The sequence below is a fragment of the Amyelois transitella genome, chromosome 12 (assembly GCF_032362555.1).
Source record: "Amyelois transitella isolate CPQ chromosome 12, ilAmyTran1.1, whole genome shotgun sequence".
Lineage (NCBI taxonomy): Eukaryota > Metazoa > Arthropoda > Insecta > Lepidoptera > Pyralidae > Amyelois > Amyelois transitella.
Genome location: NC_083515.1, coordinates 3,848,370 through 3,864,752, shown reverse-complemented (window position 1 = coordinate 3,864,752; position 16,383 = coordinate 3,848,370). Strand labels below are relative to the sequence as shown.

Here is a 16,383-nt window from a genome sequence, read left to right as displayed (position 1 = left end):
TGTTTTAGAGGCTCTTAACAATATGACACTGTTGAATGTTTATCATATGGCCCAACGTATTAATTATGAAATTATGGAACATACTTATTATGTACTTATATCTCAGTATAAAATTATATTTATTATTATTTAAATCGTTTAATTGGAAGTGTTCCCATTGTTTGGTAGTTATTATATAATATAATAATAATTATTAACATGTCTAGTTTCGTATAAATCAATTAATCATAACAATGTTCTCTCGTCCACATTTCCATTTTAAGTCTGGATAATTGTGAAGTTGACGTTATTGAAGAAAATGCTGCAGTGCAGTTTGTTACCGCTTCTTATGCACTGACCCTTTGGAAGCGGCAATAAACTACGTTTTAAATAATTAATTTGACGTCTGTTGTGAAACCAAAAGATATAACAATTATTAAGTGATGTTGAAATTTCCCATAATATCAATAAATAAATAAATAAATATAAATATATACGGGACAAATTACACTGATTGAGTTAGCCTCGAAGTAAGTTCGAGACTTGTGTTACGAGATACTAACTCAACGATACTATATTTTATTATAAATACTTATATAGATAAACATCCAAGACCCAGGCCAATCGGAGAAAGTTCGTTTCTCATCATGCCCTGGCCGGGATTTGAACCCGGGACCCCCGATGTCACAGACAAGCGCACTACCGCTGCGCCACAGAGGCCGTATAAAAAATTGTATTTGAATTTGATTTTGCACTTACTACTTATCGATCACGGAAACAACTGGACTGATTTTATATTGTTTTAAAGGGAAGAGTACAAATACAAACTCTAGGAATATGGAAATACACCTGAACAAATCTTGTAAATTCTGATGAGAACTTTTTTACCGGACATATGAAATCTTTGACGTCTAAAGGGCCAACCACACTTTTACCTGGGCCTTTAAAATTTGTTCTGTTCAATCCGATGAGCAAATCTAAAGATTACCTAATTATAATTGAAGATCAAAACATTTTGTTTAAAACTTTAAAGATATATTGAAAAATAAAGTTATATTCTTCCGTCTGTCTTCCGTAACTTTTACAGGGAAAGATAACAAGAACAACCACATCCAGTTGCCTTTCGCACGATGTTTTCTGCACTTCACCGTCTGACTTCCCCAAACTTTGGGGAACCTTACCTAACTCGCACGATGTATTTCCTTATCTTAAGAGCATTGGCAAGTAAGTTATTATGTAAGTAAGTTATTAAACTAATTTACATAACTCCGAAAAACGTCGTAACTACTAATCAGACATGACCGCGGTGGGATTTGAATCTCTTTTCTAAGTTATACATATATGTAGTTATTGTAAGTACTAACCGATACGGTTCGACGTCATCCGGAAGTCGCTTCATGAAAAAATGTGACTTACTCGATTACTGCCTCGATGCGAAATCGAAATTATGATTTTTGTTCTGGTGCAGTCAGATAAATAGAACGTAGAATAGAAACTTTAAATTTAAAATTTCAAAATATTTGAACTTGAACGCAAACTTATATTCTACAGTTGGCAATGTTCTTACTTCGATTTCACTGCCATCTATTGACAATCGTTCTCAATCTATTCTATGTAATATTTTGCTTCTGTCTCATCCCAAAGCCCTAATTTTATACATTATTTTGGTTTATATTACGATACGTTACGTTAAGTAAAATATATCAAATCCATCCATACCTTTGAACGAAACAAAATTTCTTCTGTTTCCGTTTACTTTTTTTTTTTTGCTTTTGTGTTGGCACTGCCGCGGCCATGACAAAACTTTCGTTCTTTCGTGGATGTGTGTGATGAAAAGTGTTTTACTAAAAACTTTAGTTTTATGTTGAGATAATAGCAATGACCTATAATAGTCAAATATCTATTGCCCATGTGTATCAGTGTGAATAGTAAATAATTCTATAGATAAGGAACTGCTATATTTACGGAATAAAGAAAAATGTTATTGTGCGCTAAGGTACATAATGGCGGCCCGTCGCGTCCCCCGCGCCTCCATTTCGATGACAGTCAAATTATGACAATGCCGATGCATAAAGTTTAGAAAATGTTGTGTTATTGTAAATAATATAGTAAAAGTTGTTAATTTTATAAACTGTGAGGACTGACAATGAATCCTGAACACCATAGTATCAATGCGGGTGGTGGCCAACCTCCTGGAAGTTCGGAGGTTTGTAAAATACTTTTATTTATTTTTTGCTAAAACTCAATTATATAGCGTATATATGTCCATATTGTATATTTGCAGTCTCAGAACCAGAGAATTCAAAATACACAGCAACAACAAGCCAATAATCTGCCAGCCACTACTTCAGCGACGGACCTGCGTGTAAATTCCGTGAATTCGGCCGCTGTCAATGTTGCTTTGTCTAGCGTCGCTAAATACTGGGTATTTACAAATCTGTTCCCTGGGCCCATACCTCAAGTTTCTGTGTATGGACTTCCTACAGGAACAAGAATTGAAAATGGAAAACCTGTCCAGGTAAATTTGTATTTTTATTATTACTTCCATGTATCTACACTTAGAAAGGTGTTTCAGTATGTAAAGATACTATAAATAACATACCTTTACTTTATAAAAATTATGCAAATGTGATTTAGATGGTAAATAAGACTGTTATTTTCTTTCCTACTAATTGGTTGAAGACCTTAGTATACTTAAATATTCTGAAATTAATTGAATTTTGTTTTTTAGGATCTGGGTACGGCCCATGCTAGTATTCTCAATGGGGATCCAAACATCATACTTGGCCATCACTCCGGGCAGCCACAGGTTACTGTATCAGCAGCTGGTACACAACAAATACCTGTGTCTCAAATTATTGCTGCTCAATCTGGCCAAACTCATGGTAAATTTTTACTTTTTCATAATTTCTAAATTATATGTTATCACAAATAAGTGAAAAAAGAAAATAGTGTATTTTCCAGCAACCCACACAGGTGATTATAAAAAGTTAGTGATATCCACTTGTCTTTGAGCCACAAGGTTGTTTTCCTGGCTAGCTCAAGATATTAATTATTTTTAATTATAACAAGACTTATTTCAAATTCAAAATAGTCATCCTCAAATATTCTACCATTATTAGCTCCATCTACCCCTTGAGAAATAAAGGTATAATATAAATTATTAAATGTAATATTGGATATTTACAGAAGCTTTGGTCGCCCACAATCAGCAAGAACTGGCTGCCCAGCAAGCTTCAGGTGGAACCCAGGTCACGGCTACTCATCAGCAAGTACCCAATAGTCGGGTCGAGTTTGTACAGCACCATAACATTGATATGGTAAATAATGTGGTAACCCACCCTTTATAAGCGGGAATGCTGTATGTCGCTACTTTTTACAAAATAGATTATAGTTTCATTAACTGAGGTTTGTATATGTTGTGAGCATGACTGTTCCTTGAATTAAACTAACAGTGGATGTCTGCATAATCAGATGCTTCACTATGTTTATCTTTTTCCTTGAAGAATGATTATCAAGAAATGCTATACGCATGTTCATTACAAATTTTCCAGTACATTTATCTAGTGCATGTACCTGACCTTTAAATGTCATTGATGCAATGTATGTTCAAAATAAGTTTAATTTTGTTATAAAACAAAAAAATTACAATATTTATTGTGATTGATGTTCCTATTATATGTAATGTCTTATTGGCTTTTGGGTCATTGCACAATTAAATTTTGGGCTCTAAAATGGGATTTCTCATTATGTACAGGGGCATCATTCACAACAGCATTTGATGCAGCAGCAACTGATGAGCGGAACACGTCAGGAGCACACAAATCAACAGGTTTGTTTCCATTAGTTTATGATTTTTACATGCTACATTATTTTGCATTTCAATTATGTATAATATTGCACCTTGTAACATAATGTTCCTGTACTTCACGCTGCTTTTTATTTCATCGCTCAGCAGGTTAGTGAGGTAAGTTCATCAGAAATTGCATTTTTTTAATTCCTAATGTTGTCAGATAAAGTTTCAGATATGCTTTACAATACTAAAAAATACACCAGTAATTGGATGATCTCTAGAGACCTGAGTTAACATTATGAGACACATGTAGCTATTCATTAATTTTGTAGATACTTGGGGCTTGCAAATCTCAATATTGAAGCACTAATTGGCATAGTTAAGAGTAAGAGCAACACACTTGCAGTCTGTTAATTTGACTCATAAGGCAGTCCTCATTTAAACATACGAAAACACATTCATTACCTGTTGCATACATTTTAAACCGTAGATAAAACAGTAGGTCAGTTTTAGAGCCAAATGCAATGTAGGTATATGTTAAAGTACTTTTCTGTTTGCTCTTAATGACGTAATGTATGCTGACGTTTTAACACATGTTTTGTGAATAACACTGGCGTTGTACTTATAATTTCGCAGCAATAAAATCAGTAACCGTCTACCAATATCTTAAACACCGAATGTATGTAGACGCAGTTTTGTCGCAACAGTTTTAAAGTTATCCAAAATAATAAATTACGTATATGCCAAACAATAATAAGCATTATGACATCTTACTAAATATGACTTATAAGTGTTATCTGCTATCCTATTACTTGATAAGAGAGTTCAATGTAACTAAAAAACGAACTCTCCCATAGATATCAAATCTTTTTGTATTTTATTATATTTTGTTTACATAGCTTTACATCGCGACTTCATTCTCGTGTTATACCGTAAATCTAAATTATTTTTAATGGTACGAGATAACCGTCCACACACATATTATCATGTCTTTTATGCCCGTCGAGGTGAACAGAACCAGTAAACACAAGACTTACAAAGGCCCCATATATACTTATTCTTGGCTTTGGTACACAATAGACAGACTATTAACTTTGTCTACCCCATAAGGGAAAATAAGTGATATATTATGAATGACTCAGTGTCAATAATATACCAGTTTAATATTTTTTAATTCTATAGATACAACTGACAGTCAGCGAAGATGGCATTGTCACGGTGGTGGAGCCCGGAGGTGGGAAGTTGGTGGACAAGGAGGAGCTTCACGAAGCCATCAAAATGCCCACGGACCACCAGACACTTACTGTTCACCAATTACAGCAAATTGTTGGACAGCAGGTGTGTAAACAGCAGTGGCAAACATCTGAGGTAGTTCTGTTTATTGTACAGCTTATTGTATATACTTGTCACAGGATATGTGGTGTTAAAAATTAATTTCTGTTAACAAGAGATGATGAAATGAAAGATGCAGACCAATTGAAAATCTCGAACCTAATGCTTAAATACAAGAAACCATGTGTTAAAATTTTTTCAAGGATAGCTTTATCACAAATGTCTTTTAGGAAACTAATGTACAAAGTATTGGAATAACAATAGACATTTAATATTTAAAACTTACTGAACTAGGACAAACTTAAATATAAACTAAGAATAAATATACCATATATATATATATTTTATATTTCCTTCCTTTATCTTTAACGACCTTTTACCCGCAGCTTCGGGAACTATTTACCGGGATAAGAAAGTTGGGGTTTAATTTATTATTACACAACAAAAGAATACAACGTAATTCTACGTCTAACTATAATAAATACTACTTAGGTACCTACTATAAGTTTAATTAAATAGTTATTATAGTATATTAAATTCATATTAGTTGGGATTAACTTTAAATTGTCACATTTTGCTTTACTTACACGGCGTCTTTAGTATTTCTTGTGTTAACATTGAATATTATTATACAGGTAATAGATAGCGTCGTCAGAATTGAGCAAGCCACAGGTGAACCTGCAAACATCCTAGTTACTCACAATCCCGACGGAACCACGTCTATAGAAGCGAGTGCAGCAGACCCGCTGATAGTCAAAGATGAGAAGAATACCGGTAAAATTGAAACGGCACAGTTCGCGATACCGACGGAAATAAAGGATATCAAGGGAATCGATCTAAAGGTAACATCAACATATATATATATATATATATGTATATCTATTTTTCTTATACCTTACATGGTTTACATAAACAGTTGTTTAATTTAATCTCTTACAGAGCGTTGGAGCTATGGGTATGGAAGGTGCAGTGGTGAAGATATCTGCTGGAGCAGCAGATCACGATCTCCACGCGATGTACAAAGTGAATGTTGAAGATCTTTCACAACTGCTGGCGTACCATGAGGTGTTTGGGAAGCTAAACACGGAGGGACAGCAGCAAGCTAAAGTAAGTAGAAACCCTAATATTATTATTTTCGATGCGAAAAGACGTTGTATCACTCAAATGTAACATGCATAATATGTGTAACAATGTTTTCAGATTATTTTCTTAGTGTGGTAGTCTAATTACAATCATAACCTTTGAATATGTAAGATAATTCCAACCACCAGTTGAAGCCTTGAACATTCAGTCTATTGGACTGATAAAAACTATGTTTCTTCATAGGCTTGCTTTTAATAAACTACTAAAAGGAACACGTCATCCTAGAGTTTATCCTGAATTTGTCTGCAGTCTGCTTATATTAAAGTTCACGTTATTGCAGAGAAACGACGGCGATCTGAATTCGCACTATAAAATTAGTCTTTCAAACTTCATGACATAATTATTGTTTTTATAGGTCATCAGCGAAGTGGAAGTAGAAGCGGGTACAAGTGCAGCCATGTCGGAGTCAGAGTCCTCGCCGGGGCAGCACTCGTGCGATATCTGCGGAAAGACCTTCCCGTTTAGATACCAACTCATTGTTCACAGGTAATACTCATTATATTTTATAGATATAAGATATATAAAATTACGACTCTTTCCCAAAGGCATAGGTAACAATGCCTTTCCATTTTCCATAATATCTACTTGACGTATATACCTATATATATATATATACGTCATAATATAATATGTATGTAATTTTAACCGATTGGTAAATTACAAGTGCCAGAATTCTCGGCATTTGTTTTGGTTCTATTGCATGTAATTAAAAGCTCACAGGATAGACAACTTTTTAACTAATTGTATATCAAATCAGTTATCTATTCAGCAGTAATGTGTTAATATATAATTTTGCAATGTCCGTATAGACGATACCACGGCGAGAGCAAGCCATTCACGTGCCAAGTTTGCGGCTCCGCTTTCGCCAACCCTGTTGAATTGTCCAGGCACGGAAAATGCCACCTTGGTAAGTGTTCTTATTATAATTACAATCAAACAAGCCTTATGGAATAACACTCCAGTTATACGAGTACAACCACTAAATCTAAGGGTTACGTATGATTGACATGATGCACTATTGATGTTCTTGTAAGCTGCCTCTGCAAAACTCAACATCGTACTTTTGGTTTTATGGCCAAGAAATTTGTTTTTTTTTTTATAATATATAGATAGATATCTGACGTTTTATGGACAACATAAGTGGTTCAGTAGTATTTAAGTCTAAAATGAAATATACAGTATATATGTATAGTTATCACATGAAATTATATCTTATGTCATATACTAAATATTTTCAATACTATTCATTATTACAGCAGGTGACCCGGCCGAACGCAACGCAAAGAGATTGACTCAAGACAAACCTTACGCTTGCACAACTTGCCATAAAACCTTTTCGCGTAAGGAGCACCTTGATAATCATGTACGCAGCCACACTGGAGAGACGCCTTATAGGTAAGATTGAAACGGTGATAAATAAATAAGTTCATCTTCCATTTCCATTTTTTTTGCTTACAACATTGTGCCGTGTGGCTCCCGGCACCAATACAAAAAAGAATAGGACCACTCCATCTCTTTCCCATGGATGTCGTAAAAGGCGACTAAGGGATAGGCTTACAAACTTGGGATTCTTTTTTAGGCGATGGGCTAGCAACCTGTCACTAGTTGAATCTCAATTCTAGCGTTAAGCCAAATAGCTAAACGTGGCCATTCAGTCTTTTCAAGACTGTTGGCTCTGTCTACCCCGCAAGGGATATAGACGTGACCATATGTATGTATGTATGTATGTAACATTGTATATGAATAGATTTTTTAAAACCTGTACTGTCCCAAAAGTATAGACATAGACTCTAGAATATACATGTCTTGCTATGTATTTTTTTTCGACAGTAAGTCAAGTTTAGAATTATTTTAGAAGGAATTAATATATTGTGATGTGCTCTTTTGTATGAACAATACAAAACTTTACTTACAAATATGTGAGCTTTTTAGTTGAAAGTGCCGTAACAAAGTTTTATTACCACAGATGTGAATTCTGCGCGAAGACTTTCACGCGCAAAGAGCATATGGTGAACCATGTCCGCAAACACACGGGCGAAACGCCGCACCGCTGCGAGATCTGCAAGAAGAGCTTCACTAGGAAGGAGCACTTCATGAACCATGTCATGTGGCATACAGGTATGGTGCCCTTTGCTTTATTAAAAAGTATACTAGGTACTAATTTTCGTTCAAAGAAGGTATTCAATATGTAACGTAAACCATGTCCGTTTTGTTATCGTCGTTACTTCAACATTTGCATCTCATCTGATGTAAGTTTCCTTATCAGTTATAAGTTATCAGTGAATATTCCTTATCAGATTCAATATCACTTGCACGCCAGCGTATAAAGGTAAAAAAATACCATTGTTAAAAGTATTGTCATGGCTTGTTGCTCAATAGGCCACTGCCAAGAATGTGTTATCATTTTCTTTGAATTTGCTAAATATAGAGAATATCCGATTTTATTATGTCACGGTTTTTGGGCTGGGTTTCTGTTACATATTGTGTATTGTTAAAGGTTTTTCATCATAGCACATTCCTGATTTCTTCCTCAGCTGCTTGCATGAAAGATCTTAATTCTGATCTTGATAAAGACTGGACGCAAGTGGAGTCTTGCATATGAAAACATCACAATCCATCATGAAGTGGGCTGTCGGTCTTTCAGCATAAACCAATGCCTTGGGAATCATATGTACAGTACACCACCATCTCGCCCTTCCGACGTTGTCTCGGTGTTGTCCTCACCTCTGCAGAGGAGCCCGAGATGCGCTAATGACCACGTTCCGGCATTGAGAATATTATGTACATCACCTGTAGTATGTCCTGCTTCCAAAATTTCGATTTTTTTTTCTATATATGTACAACAATATATCTGTTCTTTTAAAAGTGCAGTACAATAGGGATCGAAAATCATCGGCGCAGTATTTAATTTTTCTTTTTGTATTTATATAGTATTCAATTAAATAGAAACAAACTCATAGACAATGATTTATTGATTGTTCAAATAATTCACTTTTATTTTAATTAACATCCCCATATGCAACAATGCACATCGTTTTACTTACTTTAGTCTTGCAATATAGTAAAAATAAAATCTATTTATGAGTAGTATTATTATGTAATAATCTTCCCTTGTACAATTAGTAATAGAGCATGTTTAAATAAAGGTAAATTCTTATTGTAAAATATACTGTTATACAACAGAATTATATTGTTATAGGTTTATAGTTGGTAATTACATCGACAAGATTAGTAGAATAAAAATAGGATAAACCAAGCCTGCACCAAAAATACGTCAAAGAAGTGGTGCAGAAAGTAGAAAGATTGAATGATTCAACTATCAAAATCTCTATATAGAGCCTCTAACATACCATTGACTAAAACGTGGGCCCTCACACTAAAGTTACTAACACCTGAAATCTCAATATATTGATTAGTATCAAAAAGCATAGTTGCATCATTGAATGTTAACGTTTTATTTTCTGCCCACGCATAGGTGAAACGCCGCACCAATGTCAAATTTGCGGCAGGAAGTATACTAGGAAGGAGCATTTAGTGAACCATATGAGGTCACACACAAACGATACTCCATTCCGATGCGATCTTTGCGGCAAGTCGTTCACGAGAAAGGAACACTTCACCAATCACATTATGTGGCACACGGGTTAGTATAGCTTTCATTTAAGCCCATTGATTGTGTGAAAGAGTATTTGTTTTGCCCACTGTACCTCGCAATGTACTGCTGGTGGCAGGCTTGGATTTCCTGTTTATTTTATTTTTTTCTTATCTTACAAATTTTGTGTTGTGTTGCTAACTAACGCATGGATAATACGCAAAAACATATCTGTTTCAGTCTACCATTATTTATTGATTCCTTCACATACATCTTTACGCGACGATCTTTTAATCGTTGACGTACTGGTCTGTATTTTGGGTATACAGAGACAAAGTTTAATTGAAATTCCATACTACGTGCGTATGTTTCCTCTATACGAACTATACTTAACTGTATAACTAACCAATAAATTTGTATTTCAGGCGAGACGCCACACCGCTGCGATTTCTGTTCCAAAACATTCACGCGCAAGGAGCACTTATTGAATCATGTGAGACAACACACGGGGGAATCCCCGCACCGATGCAACTTCTGCTCCAAGTCGTTCACGCGCCGCGAACATCTCGTGAATCATGTCAGACAACACACGGGAGAGACACCCTTCCAGTGCGGATACTGTCCCAAGGCATTCACTAGGAAAGACCATCTCGGTAATATATTGTTTTTTGTGTTTACAATATTCTCGTTTAAATCCCCGCACCGATGCAACTTTTGCTCCAAGTCGTTTATGCGACGCGAATTTCTAGAGAACCGTGTGAGGCAACCATCCCGGCTTTTTGAGTAAACAATTTGTATTCGGGACTAACTTCAGGAGGACGAAGATATTTATTAGTTTTCTTCCTCTGTGTCCATATTCTATGTAACTTAACTTTAATGTTCTGTTGACAGTAAACCACGTGAGACAACACACGGGCGAGTCTCCACACAAGTGCTCGTTCTGTACCAAGTCGTTCACCCGCAAGGAACACCTCACTAACCACGTCCGCCAGCACACCGGAGAATCACCCCATCGGTGTACATTCTGTTCGAAATCTTTCACGAGGAAAGAACATCTAACCAATCATGTCAGGTGAGAAAGTTTAACTTTTGCCGGTTTGGGGTGGTACTTTCTCGTAGAATTTTGATTTATCTACAGAACGGCCAGTAAAATTTAAACATTTAGAAAAGAACTTTAATGTATACTGTTTTTTATTTTTAAACAAATTCTCAAATTTTGTATAGCACTTAACAACCAAAATGTGTATTATTTAAACATGTTCACCAAATTTTAAAAGCCAACTTTTATTGTTACCTTTTGGCCAAGCTAATAATGCAAATCAAGTTTCCAACTTTATTCTAATGGAATAATATTATTGACCTACTGAAAGTATCATGCGAGTTATTTTTAATTTTAAAAATATCTTTTTCTTCATACATCAAACTCAGATAAAGTAGAAATAAACAATGCTGTGCTACAAACTGCTAAATGCTACGGTTCCTAAAACACTGACCGTCTAGTAGATTAATCCTAGATCCCATAAGGCATGTCATCAAGTAGTATGCATGAATACGCATGTAACCCAATTCAAACCCAAGGTAAGAGTTATATTTTTCTTAATGGAGTAGTTGCATACTGGTCCCAGACGGCATTTGTGTGAAGTTTCCCTTTGAGAGCAGTAGCACAGCATTGTGCATTCCGATTTGAGCTTTTCGAGCTTGCGGGCCCCAAGTCAGAAACTTAGTGATAAAAAATATAATAGGACACATCATTCAGACCTTGTCAAGGATGAAACTTATTTTATGCAAAGCAATTTGTGATTTTTTTTGCAATGTAGATGATATCGCTAATATTTACAGTTATCACTAGATGAGGTCTGAATAACACGTCAGTCTTAGTTACATAGTCTAAAAGATATTTACACAACAAATCGGAATGTACTCTGTTGCGCAGGCAGCACACGGGGGAAACTCCACACAAGTGCACGTATTGCCCTCGAGCGTTCTCCCGGAAGGAGCACCTCACCAACCACATCCGGCAGCACACCGGAGACATGCCCCACTCCTGCTCGTACTGCAACAAGAGCTTCACGAGGAAGGAGCACCTTGTCAATCATGTCAGGTATGAGACAGAATCTTCTTGGTTTGAACGCCTTAAAAATCATACAGTACACAGGAGACATGCCCCACTCCTGCTCGTACTGCAACAAGAGCTTCACGAGGAAGGAGCGTCTTGTCAATAAGGTCAGGTAGACTGAATCTCTTTAGTAAAAACATCAGACAACACACGGAAGACATGCCCCCCACTCCTGCTGATACTGCAACAAGAGCTTCACAAGGAAGGAACACCTCATCCATAATGTCAGGTATGATGAACCCGCGAACTGAACTGTTTGCGGATTTTACAACTATTATAAGGGTGATAGCAGGGAGTAGTCATTTTGTTTTTGGGTTTTAATTTTAATGTACTTGTAATAAGGTCTTTTTGTATTGAGTTTTTATTCGGTTTGATTCGGCTTCAAATATTGCCGAGGCGACATGTTGAAGTGGTAGAACTGTAAACGTAATAACACATCGGAATGTATTGCAGACAACACACCGGCGAGACTCCGTTCAAGTGCACGTTCTGCACGAAATCGTTCTCGCGCAAGGAGCACCTCACCAACCACGTGCATCTCCACACGGGGGAGACGCCGCATAAGTGTCCTTTCTGCACCAAGACCTTCTCAAGGAAGGAGCATTTGACCAATCATGTCAGGTGAATATCCCAAGCAATATGTTTCAATAAGCCAGTCATCCATTTTAAGCAACTAAGTTTAAATAAAATAAAATAGTAGAGTACCATTATGTTTCTATTCTTGTTACAATCTAACTATGTGAAAACTTTCTCGCTTTCATATATAATTTGCATATTTTTAAGCTACACCATTTCTTTCTTTTTTTTTCAATTAATTTTAATAAGAGTTTTATTTTTAAAAAACTTCTTACACCGATTTATTTTAACAGTTTAAGTATTTTCATATACTTTATGTAATTTCTTAAACAACCTAACTTTACTTTTTTTCAACAAGAATCCACACGGGCGAGTCGCCCCATCGGTGTGAATTCTGCCAGAAGCGGTTTACACGGAAAGAACACCTCACGAACCATATGAAGCAGCATACGGGCGACACGCCACATACGTGCAAAATCTGTTCCAAGCCATTTACTAGGAAAGAACATCTTGGAACGCATATGAGGTTTGTTTAATTTATTTATGTGCTAATTCATTGTGCTAATTTTTTTATTAATATTTGTTTGTTTTCTCTTACCTATTTATCTAGATGACCAAATTGTCTACTTGTGTGTCAGTGGCCAAAAATTTATCAGAAATAACCATTGGCACACTCCTTTCACTACTATTTCTTTTTTGTACCTTCAGTTGTATATGGGCATAGCTCATGAGTACTTCATTCAAATTACAGATCACACAGTTGCGGCGAGCGTCCGTTCAGCTGCGGTGAATGCGGCAAGTCTTTCCCGTTGAAAGGCAACCTTCTGTTCCATCAGCGGTCGCACAACAAGACCAACAGCGGCGCTACCCCCACACCATTTCGATGTGATGTCTGTTCGAAGGAATTCCTTTGTAAAGGTCAGTATTTTATGTGCTACTGCTGATGAAAATGATAAGTCTTGTGGTTGCCAGCTGCTTCTCTTCTTACAATAGCCTGTAAAAGACGAACAAGTGTTGCTCCTTCTGGCTTTTAGTATTCTTGTAATTCTTCTTTTCGGTAATTGGCTAACGTCCTGTCACTATCTAAGAATCTCAATTCTATTACAGATGTTGTCAGGCAACAATAGGCAAATCTAGCTCTAAACTCGTCAGTCAGATTATTCCTGAAGGTCAACTGTTCCAAATTGCATACAAAATCTATCCCACCATTTTTAAGCATATTGATTACCAATTACAATAAAAATCTCATCATAATATTTAAATCTGTACTTGCTATTATGTCAATAGTTTACAGCGACATGCATCATCAAAATATATAGAAAGCCTGGTGACACATAGTTTCCAACATACAAACAGCATTTTCATACTGTGTATAATTATGGGAATCCTAGGTAAGATACATAAAGACTCTAACATACCTCTTAAACGTTTTTGCCAAAGCTGCCATAATATAAGTGTATGAGTATTGTGAGTATAGTGTTTGTTGTCCGCCAGGCCACCTGGTGGCGCACCGGCGCACACACGACGAGGCCAGCGAGTGCTCGCCGGCGGCCGAGCGCGACGACTGCGACAAGCAGGAGCCGCAGGAGAGGAAACACGATATCATGTCAGTATACTTATCTTATCATGATTGAGGAACATCATACTTTGAGTTCAAATCTCATTAATATTGAGACTCAGACTGAGTAAGCACAATATCATGACAGTATACTTTTGTCTGTCTCGTATACTTACCATGCTAGGAGTCTTCCGAGTGTATCAAACTTTGGGTTCAAGTCAATCAGTAAAATCTTTGTTATTTCTATGGTCATAATTTAATTGATCTTTGCTGATAAGGTTTTTTTATCACATCACATAGCCAACAGTCTTGAAAAGACTGATAGGCCACGTTCAGCTATTTGGGTTAATGATAGAATTTTTTTTATTATTATTATTTTTCAGGATGACCACAGAGACTAGACCAGCAGAGACTAACGTCGTTCAAAATCCCCAAAATAATACAAATGTGATGCAAATAACCAATCAAGTATGTATTTTTTACTATTACTAATAATTTTGACAGCATGTTAGGTTTCACTAAGTTTAAGACTAACAGTTGAATATAAAATCTGCTATATTATACTTATAAATTAGGAAAAATAGTATTAAAACTTCCATCATCCTCTGGACCTTTTGGTAGTTGTGTCTCCCATTATGAAACAGTACAAAGCCTTCATAAAACTTATTAAAATTACAAAATGATCCCCAGCAACAAGTTCGGTCGGTGCCGACGAGCGCGGCCGAGGTCCAGGCGGCCACCTTCACGCACCACCCCGTCACCGTCAACTACTAGCACGAGCCCCCCGGGGGGGAACCCTACAAGGGGGACCCGGAGCCCTACAAGGACCCCCTGGACACCGAAGAGACCTTCACACTAGTGCGCGAAATCGAAATCTGTGAAGCACTGTTGTAAATAGAGTGCCATTCTAAAAAATATGAATGTACATAGTGACCAATAAAACATTGATGAGTGTACTTCATGTGCAAGACTAATTATTGGTAGCTGTCACTGGGATCGCGTATGTCGCATTTAATAATTTTATTATACTTTTAAAAATGAATGTTAATATTTGTATTATACTGAAATAGAGTAGGATTAATACTTCAAATGTGTGCAACGTTTATGAACACAATATAATGCAAACTTATTTGATTCTTCCAGACAGCTATTACAATATTTTCTTGTCATGCTTGTAAAAGTGATAATCTTGTGAAAACTGAAATTGGAGAGACTATTAGCACAAATAGCTATTGTGATTTGTGACACTAATTTTTATACAAGTTTAGGTACAATAAATGTTGAAATGTAGAATAGGAATTCATCACATTTTATAGAACTGTCTCAAGTATGAGATTGAGCTTATTCCAATATTGGCCAGTATCATTTGAAAATTATGTCTGTACAGAGATTACGCTTTCTAGAGGTATATAAAATCTAAATGATGATTGACTTGATCTCTTGTTTACGTTGTTTATCTCTGGCAACTTATTGATGAAAGTATACTGATATACCATACTAAGTCAGTACATTTACATCAAAATTTTTTGATATTTTAACATTATTTTAAGATATATTTATTGTCCCATTTGTGTAATTATGTAAATAAGCATGGAAACGTGATTTAGTTATGTAAATTGATTGTAAGTATAATTTTATTCTTGTCAGCGTACACCGGCGGCGGCATAATTTTAAATTTTAACATTTATACCTACGTCAATCGCTACAAATAGCAGGGGAGCCCTCGCATTAGCATCGTTAATCGAGATCTACTCGATCGTCAAAGAGACCCATCGGGTTGCGAAGGTAAAGTAAAAAAAAAACATATAATATGTATTATCCATTTGATCGCGGTGGGGGTGGGAGGAAGCAGCTATAGATTTACACGAGTGCGTCAGATATTGATGCCCTACGTATTTTTAAAAATGTTGTTGATGGTTCTATCCGTGACATAGTGAACCTAAAAAAGCTCTTTGCTCTTTTTGCTTGCTCTTTTTACATCCAAAACGATTTGGATGTAACACAAACTTGTAGCCATTTAAACATGTGCACCAATTTCGTTATTATGAAATACACTAGCACGACAAATTAAGATATTAATGGACGTGCTATTATCTGACGATTATGTAAAAGGATTCGCCTTATATGATTTTATTTTAAAGTAATTGAATATAATCGAAAAGGTTTTTTTTTCACTTTGTAGCCCTTCCCTTTCTTAATGACACTTTCAAAATTTCAGATTAGTGGAACATACACATTTTAGCATGTAACTAACTCACCCTACCTTATTTATTTTTTTAATCCGAGCCTTTGTC

At 36.0% G+C, this 16,383-nt stretch overlaps 1 protein-coding gene across 4 annotated transcripts; it reads left to right on the top strand.

Moving 5' to 3' along the window:
* Positions 1 to 1,771: 1,771 nt before the first annotated feature.
* Positions 1,772 to 15,942, top strand: LOC106142484 (zinc finger protein 271). 4 transcript variants are annotated; one of them, XM_060947035.1, is made up of 22 exons: positions 1,772 to 2,185; positions 2,264 to 2,497; positions 2,711 to 2,864; positions 3,169 to 3,299; positions 3,737 to 3,811; positions 4,955 to 5,110; positions 5,740 to 5,946; positions 6,044 to 6,211; positions 6,603 to 6,733; positions 7,057 to 7,154; positions 7,504 to 7,642; positions 8,214 to 8,365; positions 9,723 to 9,890; positions 10,265 to 10,492; positions 10,731 to 10,911; positions 11,773 to 11,940; positions 12,409 to 12,576; positions 12,890 to 13,057; positions 13,283 to 13,449; positions 14,026 to 14,137; positions 14,473 to 14,557; positions 14,780 to 15,942. In XM_060947035.1, exons 1-22 carry the CDS (start codon positions 2,126 to 2,128, stop codon positions 14,861 to 14,863), a joined length of 3,234 nt encoding a protein of 1,077 aa, XP_060803018.1. In that variant the 5' UTR covers positions 1,772 to 2,125; the 3' UTR covers positions 14,864 to 15,942. The 4 variants fall into 4 exon arrangements, with proteins under 4 accessions (XP_060803018.1, XP_060803017.1, XP_060803019.1 ...); XM_060947034.1 differs by having other exon boundaries at positions 4,955 to 5,140; XM_060947036.1 differs by lacking the exon at positions 9,723 to 9,890 and having other exon boundaries at positions 4,955 to 5,140.
* Positions 15,943 to 16,383: the final 441 nt, after the last annotated feature.

Bases quoted from the DNA above. Each gene is read 5' to 3' on its own strand.
- LOC106142484 (XM_060947034.1), top strand. From the start codon at position 2,126: ATGAATCCTGAACACCATAGTATCAATGCGGGTGGTGGCCAACCTCCT. The intron at 2,865-3,168 runs GTAAATTTTTAC...GGATATTTACAG, and splicing joins TCAATCTGGCCAAACTCATG to AAGCTTTGGTCGCCCACAAT. The intron at 10,912-11,772 runs GTGAGAAAGTTT...TCTGTTGCGCAG, and splicing joins CATCTAACCAATCATGTCAG to GCAGCACACGGGGGAAACTC.